The 23758-nt window shown below is 52.1% G+C and overlaps 1 protein-coding gene across 1 annotated transcript in view; it reads right to left on the reverse strand.

Annotated features, from left to right (window-relative positions):
- Positions 1–23758, reverse strand: part of USP10 (ubiquitin specific peptidase 10) — a 50570-nt gene that overhangs the window by 16404 nt on the left and 10408 nt on the right. Inside the window, exons 2-4 of the mRNA XM_040982286.1 lie at positions 13981–14049; positions 9998–10058; positions 7060–8082 (exon numbers count right to left, since the gene is read on the reverse strand). Of these exons, the coding sequence (XP_040838220.1) occupies positions 7060–8082; positions 9998–10058; positions 13981–14049 (1153 nt within the window). The remainder of the gene's footprint in view (positions 1–7059; positions 8083–9997; positions 10059–13980; positions 14050–23758) is intronic.

Consider the following 23758-nt stretch of genomic DNA (forward strand, 5'->3'; position numbering starts at 1 on the left):
AGGGCGTAATGTCCCTGAGCAGTGTGACGTGCATAGATCTACCATGCTAAGAGCAGCCAGGCTCTGAAACAACAGGGGCTTCGAGCCAGTTGCCTCCCCGACAAGGGCACTCTCAACACAGGGCCGGCAGCCTTCACGCAGCCAGGCTGCAGGCAGGCTGGCCGAGCAGAGAGCAGAACAACCATGATGTCGCCAGCTCCACACAGCACAGTGCAGGCCTGTTGCCAGGAGCAGCCAAGGCTGTGCAGCCTGGTCCAGGGTGGCAGGAACAGCACGGAGGGACATCAGAGCCCGCGGGGGCACTCCCTGGCCAGAGCCCAGCGGGACGCACCAGTCACTTTTTGCTTTCACGTGGCAACCAGATGATTTTCATTTCAGAGATGCTGCTGGGAGGCTCAGGCTTACCGGAGGGTGTATTCAGACTCAACAGAACAGAAGCACCGTGCTTCAGGGACTACACCTAGAGTAGAGGAACCAGGCCAGAGGTAAGGACAGCCAGCAGCAAGTGCAGGGCTCAGGGAGGCCCACGGGGCAAGGGGAGGGCAGGGCAGGCACACCAGTTCCTGATTTTCTCTGTGGGAGGGACAGGGTTGAAGAGAAGGCATAAGTTGCAGCCAGCGCTTGAAGATAGTCATTCCTGGGGGCAGCATGTGACTCTTCCAATAAAAATAAGTCTTTAAAAAATTATTTTAAACAAATCACCTGGAGAGCCAGTGGTTAGGCTTAACAGGCTAATCTACTGCCTGCAATGCCAGAATTCTAAAAAGGAACTGGCTCGATTCCCAGCTGCTCCACTTCCGTTCCAATGCCCTGCTTATGTACCTAGATAAGCAGCAGGGGATGGCCCAAGTGCTTGGGCCCCTGCCTTCCATGTGGCAGACTCAGAGGAAGCTCACTGGCCTGGCCCAACCCTGGTTACTGAAGCCTTCTGGGGAGTGAACCAGTGAATGGGAGACCTCTTTCTCTCTATACTCCTCCAACACCTCTCTGCAACTCTGCTTTTAAAGCAAATTAAATAAATTAAATAATAACCAATTTAATCAACTATGGAATAGTGAAGAACTGGCTGCTAGAGCAGCCTCAGAACAAAGTCCTTTCAGGTCCTTACGGCCTGTGGTGGGACCAGAGAGCAGCCCCCAGTCGGCACGCACTGACTGCCCTCCCACACATGGGACATGGTGTGCACGACTCAGCCCTTACCTCAAACGGATTCCGGCCCCAGGGACCAGGATAGGAAGCGTGCAGGTAGAAAGAATGTGGGCCGGCGCAATGGCGCAATGGCTCATTGGCTCAGTCCCCATCGGGCAGCTGTCCCAGGTGCTCCACTTCTTACCCAGCTCCCTGCTTGTGGGAAAGCAGCCCCAAAGCCTGGGACTCTGCACGATGCAGGAGACCCGGAAGAAGATCCTGGCTCCTGGTTTTGGATCAGCTCAGCTCTGGCCATCGTTGCCATCTGTGTGGAAAATCTTTCTGTCTCTCATTCTCTCTGTAAATCTGATCTGTCGTTCCAATGAAAACAAATGAATCTAAATAACAATCTCTTGCCCAGTGTTGGGGGTCAGTGTTTGAGCGCCACCTAGAGGTCTGATGACAACAGGCCACATAGACACAGTTCTACCAAACCCAACAGCCAGGGCCCAGAAACACCCGATGCAACAGACACAACTGGAGCATCACTGGCCAGGACCTTGTTGAGTGTTCAGCATTCTTTCAAAGCACCCTCTGGTACAACATTCTTAAATGTAGACAACATCTCCACACAGAGGACAGCCGAAGGGTCCAGGCCTCACTTGATTACTGCTACTCTAGGGGCATGTTTTCCATAAACCTCTAGGTCATCAGCACCCACTCCTGGTGCTGACCCCACCCTCAGAGCAGGCCTGGCTGACCCCACAGCCCCTCGCCACAGCATGCCTCCCGTGTGCCATGTATTGGTGGCACCTCCTGGACAGCAGGCCCTAACCAGGAGCCCACACAGCCAACTGTGTGGCAGCATGCCCAGCCCCGCTGGGGACTGCAGGGTCTCCCCACACACCCCTCTCTCAAAGTGCTCACTCCCCTTGCGGCTAAGGGGCTACCTATCTTGTCTTTCTCTTTTTTAAAGATATATTTTACTTGAAAGAGTTAACAGAGAGAGGTCTTTCATCCATTGTTTCACTCCCCAAATGGCAACAGCTAGTGCCAGGAGCTTCATCTGGGTCTCACTTGGAGGGTGGAGCGGGCAAGGATTGGCCCATCTCCCTCTGCTTTCCTGTGGCTATCAGCAGGAAGCTGGATCAGAAGTGGAATCGCTGCACAGGAGCAGGTGTCCACGTTGGACGCCAGCCTCAATCTGCTCCTTTCTTTCTCCTTGGGCCTTTGCCCACCCTTCCAGCAAACCGGACATCATTCACTTCCACAGAAGTGCATGGCTCTGCTTAGTAGGTAGTTGACAGATGAAAGAAACATTGGGAAAGCAAAATGCTGGTTGTGGCAATGGCACCATTCCAGCTGGCTAGGAAAGGCCCAAGAGACTGCCAAGGCCACAGTGCCTGAGAGGACCCCCCTGGCAAGAGCCATGGCTACAGGAGGACCTGGGCTGCCAGTCGGCAGCCCGTGGGAGGTGGGAGGTGGGCCGCTCCAGCCTCCTCCTGCATGGGCCAGCTCACTGCAGACGCCCCTTCACCACTAGAGGACAGATGGGGCAGGAGAGGGAACTCACCGGACAAGAGCTGGAGAAAACCAATTGTTCCAGCATTCCCAGACAAACGTTAACTTAAATTTCTTAAAACTTGAAAAGCTATGAATATGCTGGAAATGTACATTAGTAATATTCCACTCAAAAAGGAAAGATTTTTAGAAATTCAAAGTTATTGCCTAAGCTTTTCTCTCAAAATCCAAACATCTAGAAAAGTGCAGGCCTAGTTTTGTGACAAGGCCTACACATGGAGCCTTTTTCATCTACATATTTCAACAACCACAGAATGAGCCAGACACCTGCAGCCGAGAGCTAGCCGGGAAGGAGCCCCGGCCTGGAGCTGACAATTCCTGATCAGGAGCCAGTGCTCAGAGTGGTGAACCGCAAGTCAGGCAGCACTCGCAGCCTTCCCGCGTCCCTCTGGGCCAGCATCACCTCCACCCACACACTGCTCCTGAGCCTGCAGAACCACGCTCCAGAGAGGCAATATGGGCGGCCCGTTCTCCCGAGGAAGGACCAGTTGCAGGAACTGCCTCAACCCGACTCAGATAGGACAGAGCCGGGGAGCACGGGGGAGCCGGACTCTGAGGAAGACAGGAACCAGCTCCTCCACTGGTGGCCCACCTCTTTCTCCTTCTTCCAGGGCAAACCAGCAGGAGCTTCCTGGAGTGACCCACCACACCCCAAAGCCTTCCCTTCCACACTATTCCTGTAATTTCCTACTCATCCAGCTCTAGGAAGCAGCTTTGGCCCGTTTCCCCCAACACTTGTGGGGCCATCTGGAGCAATGTCGTAATGGCACAGAACTCCAGAATGACTCAGAAATGACATAAATTAACCAGTATCTTCACTGTTGCAACAGCTCAAACCTTTCAAAAGGCCGTTTTCAAGTTCAGCTTCCTGGTAGCATCTACTGTCACTCAGAGCTCCGCAGGGCTGTGTCCCCCGCACCCCATCTCAGCCTCCCACAGAGCTCATGTGCCAGGCTCCCACCGCTCAGGACCCGTTTATCCAGCAGCAACGCTGGCAACAGAAACCTTCAGGTCAACAAAAGCTATGAGATTGTTTTTTTCTTTCTTTTCTTTTAAGATTTACTTCTTTTATTGGAAAAGCAGATTTACACAGTGAAGGATCTTCCATCAACTGGTTCACTCCCCAAATGACGGCAATGGCCAGAGCTGAACTAATCTAAAACTAGGAGGCAGGAGCTTCTTCCAGGTCTCCCACACATGTGCAGGGTCCCAAGGCTTTAGGCTGTCCTTGACTGCTTTCCCAGGCCCCAAACAGGGAGCTGGATGGGAAGTGGAGCAGCCGGGATTAGAACCGGTGCCCACATGGGATGCTGATACTTGGAGCTGGAGAATTAGCCTGTTAAGCCATTGTACCAGCCCCAAATTATTCTTTTTTAACTGTTTTAATATTATTTACTTTCTGTTTGTTTGAGAGGCAGAGAGAGAGACACAACAGGAGATGGGGTGAGAATGGGTAAGAGGGCAGAGAGGTAGGGTGGATCTATTCCCATCCAATGGTTCACTCCTGGAAGGGTGAACTCGGCCAGGCCTCTGTGCTGCCTGCCAGGGCACACTTTAGGAGGATGCTGGAATCCTAGTCAAGACTTGACTCTAATCACTCAGATAAGGATGCAATGCCCAAGTGGCACGTTAACTGCTATGCCAAATGCCACCGTTGCAACCCCCCACCAGCTACAATTACTTTTACAAGTGATTCATGTTTTGTTTTAAAATTAGAATGCAGAGGGTATAACAGCACTGACGTCCATGAAACACCCAGATGCAGAGAGCTTGGCTGGCCGTAACCTACATCGTCTGGCATCACCCTGCCACAACATTCTGAGTGTCTCTTTCCTCACTGCCATCACTTTGGAGGAATACCTGCTACCTGTTACCTAACCAGGTGGAGCACAGCAAAGTGACCAAAACACCCCACCACCCACAGGCTACCCTCCATTCAGACACAGAAGGAGCAAGGACATGAACAAGCCCGTCCACCAGGGGTTGCATGTCCAACCCACACATTCAGAATCCTGCCACCAGAGCAGCCTACAGGACCATGGCCTTCTTGACTTCACAGCTTGAGGAGGAATCACTTCCAAAGTCAGAGGAAGGCCACACTGATTCACAAGCCCTTCAAACACCACCAGTCTTAGGGTGCGCTTTCACTTGCACCCCAAGACGGAAGTGTGGACATGAAGTCACTCCTCACACCAAGGTCAACTTGCAGGCAGTGCCGCTGTGCCCAGGAATGGCTATTGGGCAGGCAGTGGGTTGGACACGCAGTGCCACTCCTGTGTGGCACAGTCTAACAGCACAAATCCTAGCTCCTGCTCACTGGAACAGTATTTTACACGGGCATCTGGCCCAGACTCCTCACCTGGCATTATTTATACTGCTTTACAACAAAGCATGCTGCTGATGCATGATTTTAACAGCAAAGCAATCAAACCACACAGCTCTACTTGTGACTTCAAAGGATCTGGAAAATGACACATTCCCACAGAAGTCTGAACCTCAGAGTTCACTGTGCGCAGGGCACTGGGTTGCAGGGCACTGGGGGCAGCAAGGCCCGAGGGTGCAGGTGTGGCACAGCCAGCGTCAAACAGCAGTCTCCAAGCCTTTCACATTTCCTCTTCTCACCCGACTCATTTACTCCACGGGGCAAATGCCAATCAGTCCTCTCCCTGCACATGAACCAGGAACCCAACGCCTCACGCCAGCTCTCCACACCCACAGAAGACATTGGTGCAGCGCCTCCTGGCATGTAGGAGCCAGCTGGACAAACCACTGGCAAGGTCCAGGCGTGCTAAAGACTCGGCCAGAGTGCACCGCCGCTGCCTCTAAAGTGATTTTGTCTCTCTAATTTGTTTTAGACTTCTGGTTATACAAAAATTGGCTGGCATTTACTAAGCAGACTCAGTGATAGAAAAAATGATCCAGAAATGAAGGCAGCTGAAAATCAAAGAACTTGATTTGAAAGAATGGATCTGGTGTCGGCACTGTTCCTGTCTCCCTCTTTCCCCAAAGTTAACACACAGAATGTTAACCACGAGAGAACCAGTTAGAACCTACTGTCCTACCACCAACACATCTTCCAAGAGAACTAGAATTTCGCTTAGTTAAAAGCTGCTTAAAATCATTGACGCTTTGGCGCATTAAGAAACCTGTAGGATTTACCACAGTGACACAGCACGGTAAGCTTCTGCCTGCAGCACCAGCACCCACAGGGCACTGCTTCAAATCCCAGCTGGGAAAGCAGCAGAGGATGGCCCAAGTGCTTGGACCCCTCCACCTACCCGGCCACCCAAGAACTCAGAGGAAACTCCTGGCCCCTTCCTGGAGGGGCTCAGTCCTGACCAGTGCGACCAGCTAGTTCCCAAAGCAGAGGCTGGGAGAGCTCTCTCTGTCTGCCTATAACTCTGCATTTCAAATAAAACAAATCTTTAAAAAATAAAATACAAAATTAAAATGCTTGCATGTGAAGACCAAACAGCTGCACAGCCTACTGACTACTTTCTCATTTTAGAACTTCAGAACATTACATTTTGTATAGACATAAAAGCTCTTTTTGGAAAAAACTGCACATTGTCATTCTACTGTGACCCAAAGCCATCCTGTCTCTGAAGGGGCCCTGGTCCTGCCCTGGCTGCACAGTCGCCGGAGGGGCCCTGGAGGGAGCCCAGCCACCCAGAGAAGCTCCTGGGGAGTGAGCTTCTGCTTCTGGGGTGCACACAGCTCCCAACTTGGGGTTCCTCTTACCAAGCTGTGAATTAAGAAACTCTGTACTCCTAGCTCTTTCTTTCACTTACAAATAGCCTGGAACTAGGCAGCTCTGTATTGTTATTGGAGACTGCTCTCACTTCAGATGCTTAACACTTCAAAATAAAATTTTAACTTTGGCTGAACTCATCATTTCTCTTTTCCTGTTAATAGCTGACTCGGGTGTGCTAAAAGCTGAATGAAATCTAATTGCTCAATACAAATACAATATAAAATAGGTACTGAGCAAAGGAAAAGCTCTACGTTACTCATAAAATGACTCCTTGTATCTGAATATGAAAAAGACACGGGGTGGTGCTCATCCTGTCCACAGCAGCTGACGGCTGGCCCCGCAGGGCACAGGGGCACTCCACATACCAGTGGAACAGTCACTAGATCAGAAATGCACAAAATGGATACGTGGCTTGCCAAAAGAACAGGGCTCATCAGAAACTCAGATTTTTCCCTCAAAACAAAGGTCAGTCACTACATCCTGACATTCTTCAGGAATCCATCCTAACAGCCAGGCCCTTCAAGCACAGACATTCTGCAATTCCTCACCCAGAGACTCCTGGCGCTTTCACTGTGACGGGCACCTGTTAACTATACCTGCAATTTGCATGGCTACAGGATCCTCTGACACTGGAACAAGTCCTTCTTGGACTTCAACCTGCTTTTCAGAGACCGGCGGGGACGTGGCAGGCGGGGAATACTTGGCTTCCACATAGGCCACAGGCGAGGAGGGAGAGGGCTTAGAGTCACGGAAGAGACTGGCCCAGGACTTGGCGGGCTGGCTGGCAGCAGTGGCGCCCGCCACAGACACAGCACAGTCGGCAGAGGGACAAGAGCTCTCGGCCGTGGCTGCGTCTGAGTCCATGTCCCCGCCAGCGTGCACCTCCAGCCCGTTGGCAGCTGGGCCTTCCCCCAGCGATTCAAGTATTTGTCTATTTTCAGTAGCTTCAGTACCAGGATAGGGCTGACCCCCCGCTGTCCTTCCAAGGCTGTCTCTGCCAGCCTCCACAGGCAGGCACGACTGTTCACAAGCAGTCCCCTGGTGCCCTTCGGGCTGCCCTGCAGTCCTGGTGTCGCCGCCCAGCACCCCAAGGAAAGGGCCGCCTGGCACAGTGTCACCGACACAGTCTGTGGAGTTCTGAGGGCTGGGACAAGTCCTGGCCGTGAGCGGTGGGAGCATCTCGCCCATAAATTCAGCATCCTCTGGGCCCACGCTGTCTGGGAGCGTGGAGTCGGCGTGGCCGTTGAGTAGGGCTCCGGTGGAAACACCAGCCTCACCACCATCTTTCAAGTAACTGTAGTATCCAGGAGGCCGTTTCTTCTTCTTTTTGCGCTCCCTCTGTCCAAGACCGCCAGGGCCACCATCGTTTTCCCAAGCATCTGCCTCCAGCTGAGGACCGCGAGCCAGGGCAGGATCCAGGGATGGGCAGCCGGCAGTGCTGTAGCTAACCTCCTTGTCTGTGTCCTCGGGGCTCTTGCTGGAAGCCGGACACCCGAGAATGAACTCGGGAGCCTGAGGGTTCAGTGTGCTCGCGATGCTGCAGCTGGGGGCTCTTGGCACAGAACCACCGGGCTCCATGACCTCGTTGACGCCAAACTCAATTCTCTGAAAGTCTTGTCCTGGGAAGGAGAAACGGTTCACAGAAAACGCCATCAGTGAGCAGCGCTGAGAAGCGTGCACTCTCACCTCCTTGCTGAAATCCTAACTGCAAACCGCGTGTACGTGCAGACATGGAAACCGGAAGCCTGGGTGAATCCTGGCCTCTGGGCAGACACAATACCAAGGGTGCTACAGTAGGAAGCCAACAGCGTGGAAACCCCTCCCGGAACGGCCTCAGGCATGGCAGTGGGCGCTCGCTGCCAGGCTGGGGGGCGTTGCTGCACAAACAGCCTGCCGTACGAGATCCACGGCCAGGTCCACTCCAACAACTCCCAGGCCAGGGCAGGGGCACCCTCTCCAACAGACTAGGACAGAAGCTCAAGACTGGGACTGCATGGCCACCCCCGGCATTCCAGTCACAGCGACACGGGCATGCTTCATGCTGCCATCTCAGACAGGAGGGGCAGCACCCAATCAGCTGAGTCACCAGATGCCCCGCCTCCAGGGCGCCTTATACCTGAAGTTAAGGACTGGGAGTAATCCTCAGAGTGTATTTGTAACACACGACTGCAGGCTAGGCAGGTGATTCATCTGTTCTGAAGGGACACATTTCAAGAAAGGAATCCTAACACCCAGAGCACAGCACCTCCTTGCAGAAGAAAAGACGAGGGGGCAGCGTCCTGAGCCCCAGGGCCTGGGGAAGGAGACTCTAGCTCCAAACAGCACAGAGTCCCTGGACAACAGACGTGATCCCCAAGAACAAGGCAAAGCTTACACCCAAAGCCCCAACAGAAGAGAAAATCACCAAAGACAATGGATTATTACTACACCCAGGGCCACCCATCTGTCTCACATTCTGCGATCACCCATCCCCCGGATGCTGTGCCCCAGGCCAGGAGAGAGCCTAGGCAACGGGGACTGGGGCTTCTGAGAAAAGGGGCCTGCTGCCTTAGCAAGCAGGCAGCCGACTCCAGCTGGTTTCTCTGCAAAACACAACATGGATTTGAGGGAAGAGCCAGGAAAGCAGTGACTGGGAAGGGACAGCACCAGGGTGGAGGGACCAGGAGTGGTGGCGCCACCGTGTGGAGGTGGGGAGCAGAGAAGGAACGCTTGCAGCCAGCCTACCAGCCAGCCTACCGCCAGCCTGCACGGGGGCAGTGGGTCCCTCACACAGCGGGGCAGCAGCTCAGGAGCCCAGCGCCCAGGGACTAGGAGTCTTTTACTGCTTGCCCTAACTACGATTACACCTGCTCTTTCTGTATGACACAGCATTCGTTTCTCAGGAAGCTGCTGATAACTGTAGCTACAGCCAGGAATATGGCTAATGTCCTCAAGGGACGTATTTAAACGTAACTACAGTGAAGATTTCTCTCACCAATCTGGCCACGCCCACCCCATACGGAGTCCAGTTCTCTAGCTCCCAGGGCAAATGCTCAGCGTGCAGCTTCTCAGAAGCCTGCCAGGGCCATGAGAGCAATCTGGACTGAAAAACATCCGAGACAGGTGCAACTGCCTCGCGACCATGGACCTCAGTGTCCAGCTCCAGGCCAGTGCCAGGGACCACCAGAGCAGCAGCCAACACAGTGAATGAGCCAGGCAGGAACGACGCTTCCCCCAGCTGGCCCCGGCTCTCTGAGCGGCAGCTAGGGAGCACGGTTGTGCGCCTGCCTTGGCCCCAGGGACAGCTCAGAGACAACTTAGGAGCATGTGAGCCTGCTATGCTGAGCACTGCCAGAGGCCAGATGCACACCTGGCACTGTGAGGGACCCCACTGGCTTTAAAATGGACTCAGCAGTCACAGTGACTCAGTGGCTCAGGCTTGAAGCTCCAAGGAAATACATATCTGAGGTCCGGATGAGCACTGGGGGCAGCCAGCCCACCCAGCTCAGGTGGCTGAATGCGTGCGGCAGGGAATCCCCGGGAGAAGTGGCTTACCATCAGGTGGTTCATCCGCAGCCCGGCTGCCACACAGCACTGTCCCACCATAGGGCGGAAGCTGCATAAGGAATGGACAGATTTGCATGTTAAACCTCAATGCGTGCCATTCAACAATGGTGACATTTCATTACAACTCTTTCTCCTGGTAACTTCTTAACACAATAACATAAATGGAGAACTAGGAAAGCACAAACCACCTCAATTTATCTAACAAGGAAAAAGCACTCACTACAGGGGAGCACTCAGATACCTAGCATTACTAACCCTTCACAAACGAAGCCCAAATTGAAATGGATGCCCAGAAATGTTAAGTCACTTCCTGAGGGCACAGACACCTGCGGCCACGCCCAGGGCAGCTGCCAACTGCAAGATCAAGTTCTCAAATGAAAGGAGGAGCGTTCTTGCAGGAAGTACAACACTTGTCCACCTGAAAACCTTACATTTCTTAATTTTGTTTTTATCCATTCTTGGATCCAGATAAAAGAGAAAAATGCTTGACCGCGTTTCTAATAACTGACAGGAAGCACAGAGCAGGGCTGGGCTCTAACTCAGGTCATGGCCACACAGCAGGGAGGTGCACGCGCGGATGGGCAGCAATGAGCTCACCTGCAGGTGGAGGCCAAACGCATCTCATCACCACCACTGCCAGGTACCGTGCAGCCAGGTACCCTCTGGCCAGGCACCGTGCAGCCAGGCATCCTCTGGCCAGGCACCATTTCATGGGGATGGAAAAGATGTATGCAGTACCCGGAGTGACTCTACTTGTTACTCAGTTCCCAAATCACACCAACCGTAGCGTAGAGAAGGCCATCTCTGCCCCTGTGCAGGTGCCCCCCGGCTGCTCACTGATTCTCACACCCCCTCCGCACACTCAGGTGTGCTGTCAGAAAGAGGGACGGCACAACGAACGCCTTCACTTCCCACAGGGAAGGAAAGACTTACTTAAAGATATTTCTTAAAACTAAACACTCACAAATCATGCAGAGAAAAAAAAATGAGTACATTTGACATTAAAGTTAAAAATGAGTTCCCCGGGCCCAGCGGCATGCCGAGATCCCATATGGGCGCTGGTTCTAATCCGGCAGCTCCAATTCCCATCCAGCTCCCTGCTTGTGGCCTGGGAAAGCAGTCGAGGATGGCCCAAGGCCTTGGGACCCTGTAGCCGTGTGGGAGACCTGGAGGAAGTTCCTGGGTCCTGGCTTCGGATCGGCATAGCATCGGCAATTGCGCTCACTTGGTGAGTGAATCAACAGATGGAAGATCTTCCTCTCTGTTTCTCCTCCTCTCTGTATATCTGACTTTCCAATAAATAAATAAAAATCTTTAAAAAAATTAAAAAATGAGTTCCTCTGGGCTCAGTGTGGTAGCATAGTGGCTAAAGTCCTCACCTTGCATGCTCCAGGATCCCATATGGGCGCCGGTTCTAATCCCGGATGCTTCCCATCCAGCTCCCTGCTTGGGCCTGGGAAGGCAGTCAAGGACGGCCCAAAACCTTGGGACCCTGCACCCGCATGGGAGACCCGGAAGAGGCTTGAGGCTCCCAGCTTTGGATCAGCTCAGCTCTGGCTGTTGTGGTCACTTGGGGAGTGAATCAATGGATGGGAGATTTTCCTCTCTGTATATTTGACTTTCCGAAAACAGATAGACAGATAAATCTTTTTTTAAATGGGCTCCCCTTATTCAGCAAAAGACAAAAAAATAGTGCAGTATGTGACATGCAAAGTTCTTGTGTCACAAGCAGTGCCAGCGGTTATTAATCCCATAACTCAGACAAAAAAATAATAACAAGATAAAAGACAAGCCACGTGACTTAAAACACGCCATGGAGAAAACGCTCATCAGCAGAAGAGGAAGCTGCACGGCCAACAGACGCGTGAAAACAACAGGCTCACGTCTGGATGGTGCCCAGTTGGGCACAATGTGGGAGCTGAGTGAGAGGTGAGGAGCACTTAGTGAGAGGAAAGGAGCACTCAGAGAGGTGAGGAGCACTCAGTGAGATGAGGAGCACTCAGGTGAGGAGCACTCAGTGAGAGGTGAGGAACACTCAGAGAGGTGAGGAGCACTCAGTGAGATGAGGAGCACTCAGTGAGAGGTGAGGAACACTCAGAGAGGGGTGAGGAGCACTCAGTGAGAGGTGAGGAACACTCAGAGAGGGGTGAGGAGCACTCAGTGAGAGGTGAGGAGCACTCACAGAGAGGTGAGGAGCACTCAGAGAGGGGTGAGGAGCACTCAGAGAGGTGAGGAGCACTCAGTGAGAGGAAAGGAGCACTCAGAGAGGTGAGGAGCACTCAGTGAGAGGTGAGGAGCACTCAGAGAGGGGTGAGGAGCACTTAGTGAGAGGTGAGGAGCACTCACAGAGAAGTGAGGAGCACTCAGAGAGGGGTGAGGAGCACTCAGAGAGGTGAGGAGCACTCAGTGAGAGGAAAGGAGCACTCAGAGAGGTGAGGAGCACTCAGTGAGAGGTGAGGAGCACTCAGAGAGGGGTGAGGAGCACTCAGTGAGAGGTGAGGAGCACTCACAGAGAGGTGAGGAGCACTCAGAGAGGGGTGAGGAGCACTCAGAGAGGTGAGGGGCACTCAGTGAGAAGAAAGGAGCACTCACAGAGAGGTGAGGAACACTCAGTGAGAGGTGAGGAACACTCAGTGAGGTGGGGAGCACTCAGTGAGAAGAGAGGAGCACTCAGTGAGGTGAGGAGCACTCAGTGAGAGGTGAGGAACACTCAGAGAGGGGTGGGGAGCACTCAGAGAGGTGAGGAGCACTCAGTGAGAGGTGAGGAACACTCAGTGAGGTGGGGAGCACTAAGTGAGAGGAAAGGAGCACTCACAGAGAGGAGAAGAGCACTCAGAGAGGAGAGGAGCACTCAGTGAGAGGAGAAGAGCACTCAGAGAGGTGAGGAATACTCAAGAGAGGTGAGGAGCACTCAGTGAGAGGTGAGGAGCACTCAGAGAGAAGAGGAGCACTCAGTGAGAGGTGAGGAGCACTCAGTGAGAGGTGAGGAGCACTCAGAGAGAAGAGGAGCACTCAGTGAGAGGTGAGGAGCACTCAGTGAGAGGTGAGGAGCACTCAGAGAGAAGAGGAGCACTCAGTGAGAGATGAGGAACACTCAGTGAGAGGTGAGGAGCACTCAGTGAGAGGTGAGGAACACTCAGAGAAAAGAGGAGCACTCAGTGAGAGGTGAGGAGCACTCAGAGAGAAGAGGAGCACTCAGTGAGAGGTGAGGAGCACTCAGTGAGAGGTGAGGAGCACTCAGAGAGAAGAGGAGCACTCAGAGAGAAGAGGAGCACCCACAGCACGGTGCATTGACAAAGGCTGTGAGGATTCCAGTCATAACCTCAGCAGGAACTCTTACAATACCACTGAGCAGCAGCTGACCAGGAAGGTGCCGGGGTTGGCAAGAAAGCCTCCAGGGGTGGAGCCCTGGGAATTCACAAAGGGACACGGGGCACTCCAACATTTAATTTATTTATGCATGGCTAGGGATAGAGGTGTTCCATGTACTAGGGCGACCCTCAAATGGCTGCAATGGCGGAGCCGAGCCAGGGAGTCTCGCGGGTCTCCCGCAGGTGGAGGACCAGCGGCAGGCTGTCCTCCGCTGCTTTCACCAGCAGGGAGCTGGATCCGAAGCCCCAGCACTGACCAAAGGCAAATACCAAAGGCACAACTATCGGCACTGAGTAATTATAACCACCAGCATGGCCAATGGCGAGTCAGCATGACCTGATACTGTGACAGTGACCACCTGCCCCCCAATTCACCCCCGCCACAGCAAAGCCTTTCCTGACAGCTCTAGCAGAGGCCTTGGCCCTGGGGCGGGAGGTCCCAGCAGTGTCCACCCTGTCTTCTCCCTCTGGGCCACCAAGGCAAATGAGCCCAACAACTGCCAGCAGGCTCACAATGCCATCAATCTCTCCATGTGCAAAACACTGGAATTCTTAGTTGCACACGACCAGTGCGAGCCCCTCCCTAGAACCATTTCTTACCTCCACTGAAGAGCGAGGAGTCACGAAGAACTGATTGAATTCGTCAGGACTAAAGTCTCCAAAAATATACTGAAGGGGAAAGAAAAGAGTTACTGGTCAGAGAAAATACACAAATTACACACACTCAGAAAGAAAAGTTACCCATCCTAGCAAACATATGGCCTCATCACCCAGAAACCTTGTTTTTGCAGACTGACGGCAAATTCATTCCCAAGGATAGCATTTTCGATTACAAAAAAGCAAATACTACTGAGCCTTCCCTATACAGCGTCAAGACAGCCCGGGCTGACACGGCGTGCTGCGAGTCCGGCCATGAACACGCAGACCCTTGGAGACGGGCCCTGCATGAAAAACATACTAAGACAAAGCAGAAAACTCGGTTCAAAATGGAAGAAGGGAAATCCCACAGAGAAAGATTATCAGGCTTTACAGATATGCTTAACTTTCACATCTGACAATGCAATCGAGCATGACTACTGACCCTCATACGCCTGGACAGACATGGTCCTCGTGGGCTCTGACTCCACAGAAAACAACTGGTTACAAAGAGCACACACAGGAGCTGGAAGAAGAGTTAGCAGGTCTAGGTTGCCACAAGCAAGCTGCCATTCAGCCATTAAGAAATCCCTGCGAATCTGCTGGTGCTAGGCTTGGCAGTAGGTACGGGAACCACAGCGGCAGTGACTGTGGGCTGGAAGCCAGAAATGAGACAAAGGGGCAGTGCTCAGTTTTACTGACAAGGTGAACAGGTACCAACAGGTTCTCAGGGCAGGGAGGAAGCAAAACTGCCCAGTAAATCATTTCTGGAATCTACTCAAACTGTAAGCAAACAGCAAAATCAGAAACAGCGTCTCAGAGTCTGTCCATGCACTTGCGCAAGTCTACACAGACGCTGGACACCGGGGAGCAGCCCTGTGGCACAGTGTGACACCCATACCCCCAACAGGAGCTGCTCTGTCCGACCCAGCTTCCTTCTGGGGTGCTGGGAAGGCTGCAGGATGACAGCCGCGGTGCTTGGGAGGCCAGAGTGGAGATCCTGGCTCGGTCACGTGGAGAACAAGCTAACAGATGGAAGCACACTGGCTTGGCCAATCTGCCTTTTCAAACAAGTACAGAATCCTTTACCAAAAGAAACTGGGCGGGAGCGAGACAGCCACCGCAGGGAGCTCATCAGGAGGAAGCAAGGCGAGACAGTCGGCTTCCCCAGTGTGCTGGATGGTACAGTACCAGTTTCCTGCCCCCTCCAAACAATGTCTGGGAGCTAACAGGGATAAGGAAACACAAGTTTGGGTTTGGAACTGGGACAGAGCTCCCGGCCTCAGCCTCGCCTAGCCCGCTGGCTGCTACAGCTGCTCAGGTAGTGAACAGTGGATGACAGACCGCTATTCCCCTTCTCTGTAACTCCGCCTTTCAAATAAATGACATACAAAAAAGGCCATAGGTTATGGCTGAGCTGAAATATCCAATAGCAAGAACCAGATTGGGTTGAAGGCCAGTCAGGAAAAGCCACAGTTCCTGCTATGACAGGAGGTGGACTGGTAGGGCTGGCTCATGGACCCACTGGTAAGCGTGAAACCTGGCATTGGGAGAGGTTCTGATGGAGGAGCCTGGGCAACTCCTCTGGCAGGACACAGACCTGACAGGTAAGCGCAAGAAACATGATAGGAAACAGCCCAGAACAGGCCATGAAAAGTTACCCACTGGCATACAATTGGCAGGGGTTGGGAGAAGACCAAGCTGAATTTGTCCACGTCATCCACCGGCAAATCCAAGCACCAGTGTGGGTGGAGCCAGGTTCGGTCACAACAAAGTCTAGTGCACAATACGGAATGCCGCGGTGAGGTTGCCTGTACAGGATGGGACCGCAGTGCCCAACCAGCGTGAGAACAAGGAAGGGAGGGGGCAGGGCCGGCAGGGGAATAAGGGAGGGTTCCTTTCCTGGACAGCTACTCCCGCTGGAGAGCGTGAGCTGGGATAGGGCAGACCAGACTAGGCAGGGCTACCACACCTGTGCGCCTCATGTGGACTAGACCAGGGAAAAGCCAGGCTGGGCTGATTATTCCTACTGGTGCAAACAAAATTAGAGTGGGTAAGGGTTGTTTGGGCTTAGCTACAGCATCAGCTGGAAGAAGCTGGCACTGGGGGCCAGTTCTGTCAAGTTAAACCACAGAACTATCTGGAGAGTGCATAATCTGGGAGTGGGAGAGGCCTGGGAGGGAAATAGTGGGCTCATCCCTCTTGGGTTACCACTTCCACGGGAGGGCATAAAACTAAGACAGTGGCTGGGGTGGAATGGGGTGTGGGACAGACTGGATTACTGCTACACATACTGCCAACCCAGGGTAGGGGGCAGGCCTGGTGGGGGTTATTGTAGGTCGCTCCAACTGGGCTGCAGCTCCCACTGGTTTATGTGAGGGCCAAGTATGTGCTGGGCAGAACCAGGCTGGACTGCAATACCCGTTGGTTCCAGTGGAAGTCAGGAGTGAAAACAGAACCAACCCAGCAATTACAACCACCAGCTGATCAGGGCGATGGACTGTGCCGGGCCCTGTACTTGCTAGCACATACAAGAATCTGGTTTGAGAACACCTCAGACAAAGTTTCTTTGGAGATCCTCCTAATCTAAAGGCTGGACTCAGAACCCTAACCAAGAAAAGAGAGAAGACAGAACAGGTCAATCAACCATCTCAGCTATGATGGACTATGTCAATCAGTGGATTTTTCAAAGACCTCATAGTGCTTGGAGTGGCAAGATTGGCAGCGATTCATAACTGTTGAAATATCAAAACCACTTGAGCAAGAACCTCAGAGCATACCCTACATCCGGGACCTGGGGAGGGTAGGAAATTGGGTGGGCCTTCTCCCTTAATACCCCCCTTCAAACATGAAGGAAACAATATGGAAAAATACTAATCTTATCCACTTTCCTGTAGCCCTTGAACCTTTTTACCCTAATTAACTATGTAAAGATTGTCAAAATAATAAATAAATAAATAAATACATGGAAAAAAAAAGGCCATAGGTTTAAAAATGTCATCATCTATAACCTGAATGACCCAGTAAACCTCAATGAAAAAAAAGTCAGGCCCTCCCTGTGTAACATCCAAATCAGACGGACTCCCAAGGCACAGAAAGCAGGCTGCCAGGTGGGCCAGGAGAGTCTGGCCCAGGGCTGCAAAAGGCCCATGGAGGGCCCAGTACGATGGCCTACTGCTAAAGCCCTCACCTTGAATGCTCCAAAATCCCTTACGAGTGCCAGTTCAATCCAGGCAGTCCCACTTCCCATCCAGCTCCCTGCCTGTGGCCTGGGAAAGCAGTTGAGGACGGCCCAAAGCCTTGGGATCCTGCACCCACACAGGAGACCTGGAGGAAGTTCCTGGCTCCCAGCTTTGGATTGAAGCAGCCGGCCATTGTAGTCACTTGGGGAGAGAATCATTGGACAGAAGATCTTCCTCTCTGTCTCTCTTCTTTCTGTATATCTGCATTTGTGATAAAAATAAATAAATCTTTAAAAAGAAAAAAAAAAGCCCATGACATCACTGGTCTGACCCTGACCAGGGAACTCCAGGCAGTATCCCAACCCAACAAATCTACTGATTTTCAAGTTGATGTATACAGTTTGCCTAAATGTCCCTTGGCAGAAGAAACGCCCGTTTCAGGGATGGTGACATGTTATAAAACCGACTAATAAACCACAGAAGTAAAAAAACACCACGCCACTGATCACGGCGTGAGGCGGGAGCAGCCCAGAGCCTCTTCCGGGTCTCCTACATGGTGCAGGGTCCCAAGGCTTTGGGCCGTCTCCACTGCTTTCCCAGGCCACGGGCAGGGAGCTGGATGGGAAGCGGGGCTGTGGGGACCAGAACCGGCGCCCATAGGGGATCCTGCCACTTTCAAAGGAAAGATTAGCCAGTTGAACCATTGCAGTAGGCCCATAACATACCGTTTGAATACAAACAATAAATAACATTAAAAAAAATACTTTCAAACATCATCAAGATAGCTGAATTAACCTTAGCAGAGAACTAATAAAATATCGACTTTGCCCGAAAGGAAAATAACGCAACTACCATGTGATCCACCTCCCAAGCTGAAGAAAATCCATCTTTAGATTTTAATTTTTTTTCATAAATTTGATATGCGGAACAAAAGAGGAGCAGATTTTCCATGCACTGGTTCACTCCCCAAATGGCCACAACGAAGCCAGGAGTTTGATCAGCGTCTGCCTACATTGGTCTCCCACAAAGTACTTGAGCCATCTTCCAGCAGCTTCTCGGGTACATGGAGCAGCCGGGCCTGGAACCAGCGCCTAGCTGAAATGCTGGTGATGCAGATGGCGACTGAAGCCACTACAGCACAAGGCTGACCCCGTGAGATCTCAAGGGAGAACAAGGATGAAGGAAGCCACAGATGTGCTCGGGAAATATCAGCATTTTTCAGGCACTCTCCTCCTCTCTGTAGATCTGCCTTTCCAATAACAATAGATGTAAATCTATTTAAAAAAAACAATAGAAGAAAAAAGGAGGGGTGAAGGGAATGCTATAGGGTACTACCAGAGGACCCTCGCGCCGCGCAGCCCCAAGACAGCACGGGCAGTCTAGGAAAGGCACCCTTGGCTCATGCAACAAAGCCTCTCAGTCTCTGCCTGGACAGGGACAGGGATTTAAGGCAAAAGACAGAGGGACTCTGGGCCCAGTGGGAAACCCCTGCTGCATGCATCGGACATCATGCCTCAGGACAGGCTAGCTGTCCTATAAAACAGCCCTATGGCCAAGGCCAGAGCCACACACCTCGCCCCCCTCGCTCTGCATTTGTAAGCATCCCCAAGCCCCCAGAGCACCTGTCACTCCCCAACCAATGCAGACTCTCCTCTGACTCACTCAAATACCCCTCATGTTGCTCGTGCCCAGCTTGGCCATTAGGGCTTCTGACAGCCTCTGACCACAACTCAAGTGCCAACCTGCGCACGTGTGCACACGCGCATACACACACACACACACACACACACACACACACACACACACACACACCCCGTTGGGGTTATCAACACTGAGCACTCAGGGACCAAAAACTTCTCAATGCCATCTGCTCAGCAGAATTCTCTCCTAATGAAACTTGCCAAAACTGACAAATGCTGGACTACTCGAAGCCACCTGCCAGGAACGAGAGCGGTTCTTTTCAGAGACCACCGTGAAGGAGGAAGCCCGCCTTTCCATTCCCAGGTGCTGCCCCTGCCAAGGGGCTCTTCAACAGAGCTGCCAAGCGGAAGTAGCTACTGGAACAGCCACCCAACTGAGCAAACACCTGCAGAATTTTCCCCTGGATGAGCTGCTTTGTTTTTTTAAGATGTATTTATTTTTATTGGAAAGTCAGATTTACATTGAAAAGACTCAGAGAAAGATCTTCCATTTGCTGGTTCAATCCCCCCAAAGAACGAAATGGCTGGAGCTGAGCCAATCTGACGCCAGGAGCTTCTTCTGGGTCTCCCATGCAGGTAAAGTCCCAAGGTAATAATTGGGCCGTCCTCTACTACCTTCCCAGATCACAAGCAGGGCAAGGATTTAGCCACTAACCCATTGCGCTGAGCCCTGCCTTGGTTAATGCAAAAACAGAGTTCCCCCGAGAGGGTGGGCAGAAGAGTGTAAGGTGCACTGGCAGCAAAGGGCTCAGATGCCACCTGGTCAGTTCCACCTGACCACCTACTGGGACATGCCCTCCAGAGACTTCAGCGATGCAAGCACAGCTTACTTCATGATCCAAATTTCCAAGTTCACTGTTGTAATCAGAAAAGAAAAGCCCCTCTTACAGCGACTTGGGGCTTGACAATCCTGGCAGACATTTCTTCAATTCAACAGCTGGAAGACCTGCCTCACAAGCAGTTCTAATGGCCAGCAGTGGTCTAACCCAGGTTCTCACACACCACAGGCCAGGCCCACAGCTCTGAGGTCAGCGGTGTGGACCGACGGGTCTCGCTCAGCAGCTCAGAGGCTTTTCAGGAACAGCCAGCACCCACACTACAGACCAATGACCATGTGCAGGAGACCTATGCAGATAGCAGAGGGCAGAGCAGAGCTGCTCCTCCCACATGGAAAGGAATCATTAATCCTTAATTATGTGAGATGCACTTGACACACTGATGAACATCTAGGCCTGGCACATTGGTCCAACTGGCCAATTTTCCACCTCCAAGCACTGGCATCCCATACAGGCACTGGTTTGAGTCCCAAATGCTCCACTTCCCATTCAGCTCCCTGCTTAGGGCCCAGGAAAGCAGTAGAGGACGGCCCAAAGCCTTTGTGGAAAACCAAGAAGAAACTCCTGGCTTCTGAATTCAGACTGGCTCAGCTCAGCGCCTGGTCACTTACGGAGTGAACCAGCAGATGGAAAATCTTTCTTTTTTTTTTTTTTTTAAGATTTGTTTGTTTATTTATTGGAAAGGCAGATATACAGAGAGGAGGAGAGACAGAGAGAAACATCGTCGACTGCTTTCCCAGGCCACAAGCAGGGAGCTGGATGGGAAGTGGGGCCACCGGGATTAGAACCAGCACCCACCTGGGATCCTGATGCGTTCTAGGCGAAGCCTTTAGCCACTACGCCACCACGCCAGGACCTGGAAGATCTTTCTCTTCTTTCTATAATCCTGCCTTTCCAATAAAATAAGTAAATACTAAAGAAGGAAAGAGAAAGAGGAGAATGAGAGGGAGAAAGAGAAAGAGCGAGCAACTGTTCAATTCCAAGTGCAAGTGCTTCACTGTGTCTAGCCACCAAAACATCCAAGCCCTGACCCAGCGTGTGAAGGCTCAGTGGCTAACTCCTCACCAGGCAACCGCTGGGATCCCATTTGGGCGCCAGTTCACGTCCCTGCTGCTCCCTGCTTGTGGCCTGGGAAAGCAGTCGATCATGACCTAAAGCCTTGGGACCCTGCACCCATGTGGGACACCTGAAGAACCTCGTGGCTCCTAGCTTTGGGTCAGCTCAGCTCCGACTGTTGCAGCCACTTGGGGGAGTAAAACAGTGGCTGGAAGATCTTTCTGTCTTTCCTCTCTGTAAATCTGACTTGCAAAAAAAAAAAAAAGGAATGTCCAAAGCCCTTACCCATTTTCATCCTCTGAACTCATACTACGTAACTTCGTCAGGACTCAACCACACAGCTGTGACATGCCAGCTGCCCTGCGCCTTAGTCACTTACCACCCACACAAGCTAAGAACACCATGGCTGTCTTCCACAACACTTGCAAGCAGGAGCTGAAATTACTGCCCTTCACCAAACAAGGCAGCACTGGCAAATATTTTATAAACAGATCTTTCCCAATATTACTCAAATGCCTCATGTTATAACTTCGTTTTGATCAGTTTTAAAATCCCAAAACAGAATACTTTGCTTTAAACAGCCACAGATTAGTTTCTTACCATCATTTAGCAAAGCATTCCTCCCCCATCACCCCAAAACTCTTCATTGAACTAGAGACACCTGCCTTTCAGCTTTCAGCAATACGATTCCCAACCAGCGACAACCACAAAATGGATACAAACCATGTCAAAAATCACTTTCAATTTTCCTACTTTAGAGAGAGAGCTCTCACATCTGCCCAGTTCACTTCGCAAACGTCAGCAAACAGCTGGAGAGGGCCAGGAGCCAGGACTTCCACCAGGTCTTCCACAAGGCGGCAGGAACCACTGCCTGCCAGAGTGCACACCAGTAGCAGCCTGAACCAAGAGCTGAGACTCATGCAGGCGCCCCTAGCGGCAGCTTCCCCACCGCACCAGCCCTGGCCACTGCTTCTCGCACGCATGCATGTAACTTGTGAATACTCCTCAGTCCTTCCAGGAAACTGGAAGGGCTTTTCTAAGCATACACATGCAGCCCTGCGTCGTCAGGGACACAGCAGGACACATCACGACAGGACATATCAAAGCTGGCAGCCCCCTCAGCCACTCGGAGGCTTCAGGCACACAGCCTGCACCTGGACAACACCACAGTGCCTTCTCTGCTGTGAATGTCACCACAATCTGTAGCTACATGGCTCTGGCAGGACCGTGCCCCTGCTCAAGCCTGTCCCCTCCAGGCTGAGCACTGGGGTGCCACCGCTCCAGAACCTGACTCCCAGCAGAACTCAGGGCCTGTGAAACATGGCCCTCATGAGCTGGTGCCTGCCAGGGGTCCCCCTAGGATCCCTGGATTCTCCTAGGCAGCGTCCCACACTCCCAACGGGACTGCTGACCACCAGACCGTTCTCACACTTGACGCGTATAACCTGTGCTATGCACTTGGCATGCAGCAGACCCTGCCAACGCGAGAACGAGTAAGACAAAAACCCTTCCCCTCATGGGACTTCCTATTGCGGGAGCAAGGAATAAGCAAAACAGTGACATCATGCTATGACATCAAGGACATGGCACAGGGATGGCGGCACGAGCAGCCAGCTGCCAACAGAGACACCCAGGAGAAATGACTTGCTCTCCATCAGTTTTGTGCCATGGGGCCCCACATGTAGCCAAGCACAGGAAATAACCAGTGAGGGGCAAACCACGTGCTGGCTCAATGGAAGAAATCAAAATGTAACCGCAGCCAATCCTCAAGCTCTCCCTCCAGCTGTCAGCGACACAGCTGCGGAGACAGCGACTGGGCAGAGGGGGCTTCTGCACACGGAGCCCTCACCGCACACATGTGCTGGCCACTCCAGCAAAGGCAAGTGCTTGCGTCAGTTACTGCCATCTGAACTCAGACTGCACTTGCTGAGAAGCCGCCCAGACTAAAACAAGTAACTCAGATATGATGTGCCTATCAGTTCCCTGGAATAATGTGCACCTGTTTGTGCACCAGTGAGTCCCAGCTGCTCCACTTCCCATCCAGCACTCTGCTTGTGGCCTGGGAAAGCAGTGGAGGACAGCCCAAAGCCTTGGGCCCTGCACACACATGGGAGATCTGGAAGGTGTTTCTGGCTTCAAACCAACCCAGTTCTAGCCATTACACCATCTGGGGAATGAACCAACAGTCGGAAGAACACTCTCATTCTCTCTATGTAACTCTGCCTTTCAAATACATTAATAAACCTTTAAAAAATGAAATATATACCTATGTCAGATGACTTGGTCTGCCTATCTTTCAAATAAATAATCCATTAAAATAAGATAATTTCCGGGCCCGGCACAGTGGCCTACCAGTGAAAGTCCTCACCTTGAACGCGCCGGGATCCCATACGGTCGCGGGTTCTAATCCCAGCACCCCCGCTTCCCATCCAGCTCCCTGCTTGTAGCCTGGAAAAGCAGTGGAAGACACCCCAAAGCCAGTGTGGGAGACCCAGAGGAGCTCCTGGCTCCCAGCTCCAGATCAGTGCAGTACCGGATGTTGTAGTCGCTTGGGGAGTGAATCGTCAGACGGAAGATCTTCCTGTCTGTCTCTCCTTCTTTCTGTATATCTGACTTTGCAATAAAAATAAATAAATCTTTAAAATAAAATAAAATAAAACAGAACCCCATAACCCTGTAAAAGAGAAATAAGGAGAATACTGTAAAACCTTAGAGAAAGCTTGGAAATCATTCATTCCATGGTGAATGGCAGAGACAGCTCCCACTCGCTGACTCACTTCCTAAATGTGTACAGCAGCACAAGGTGGGGTGGAGCCGGCGGTGACCTGCCACCAGGGTCCCATGGTGGGCACTAGCAAGAGCCAGGACTCCAAAGCCAGAGACAGGTATTGAACTCAGGGACACCAGTGTAAAACACAGCTTTTATTTCCTTACTGTAAAGGCAGATATTCAGAGAAGGTGACACAGG

This window comes from Ochotona curzoniae, unplaced genomic scaffold, assembly GCF_017591425.1.
Source record: "Ochotona curzoniae isolate NIBS_2020 unplaced genomic scaffold, NIBS_Ocur_1.0 contig_3622, whole genome shotgun sequence".
Lineage (NCBI taxonomy): Eukaryota > Metazoa > Chordata > Mammalia > Lagomorpha > Ochotonidae > Ochotona > Ochotona curzoniae.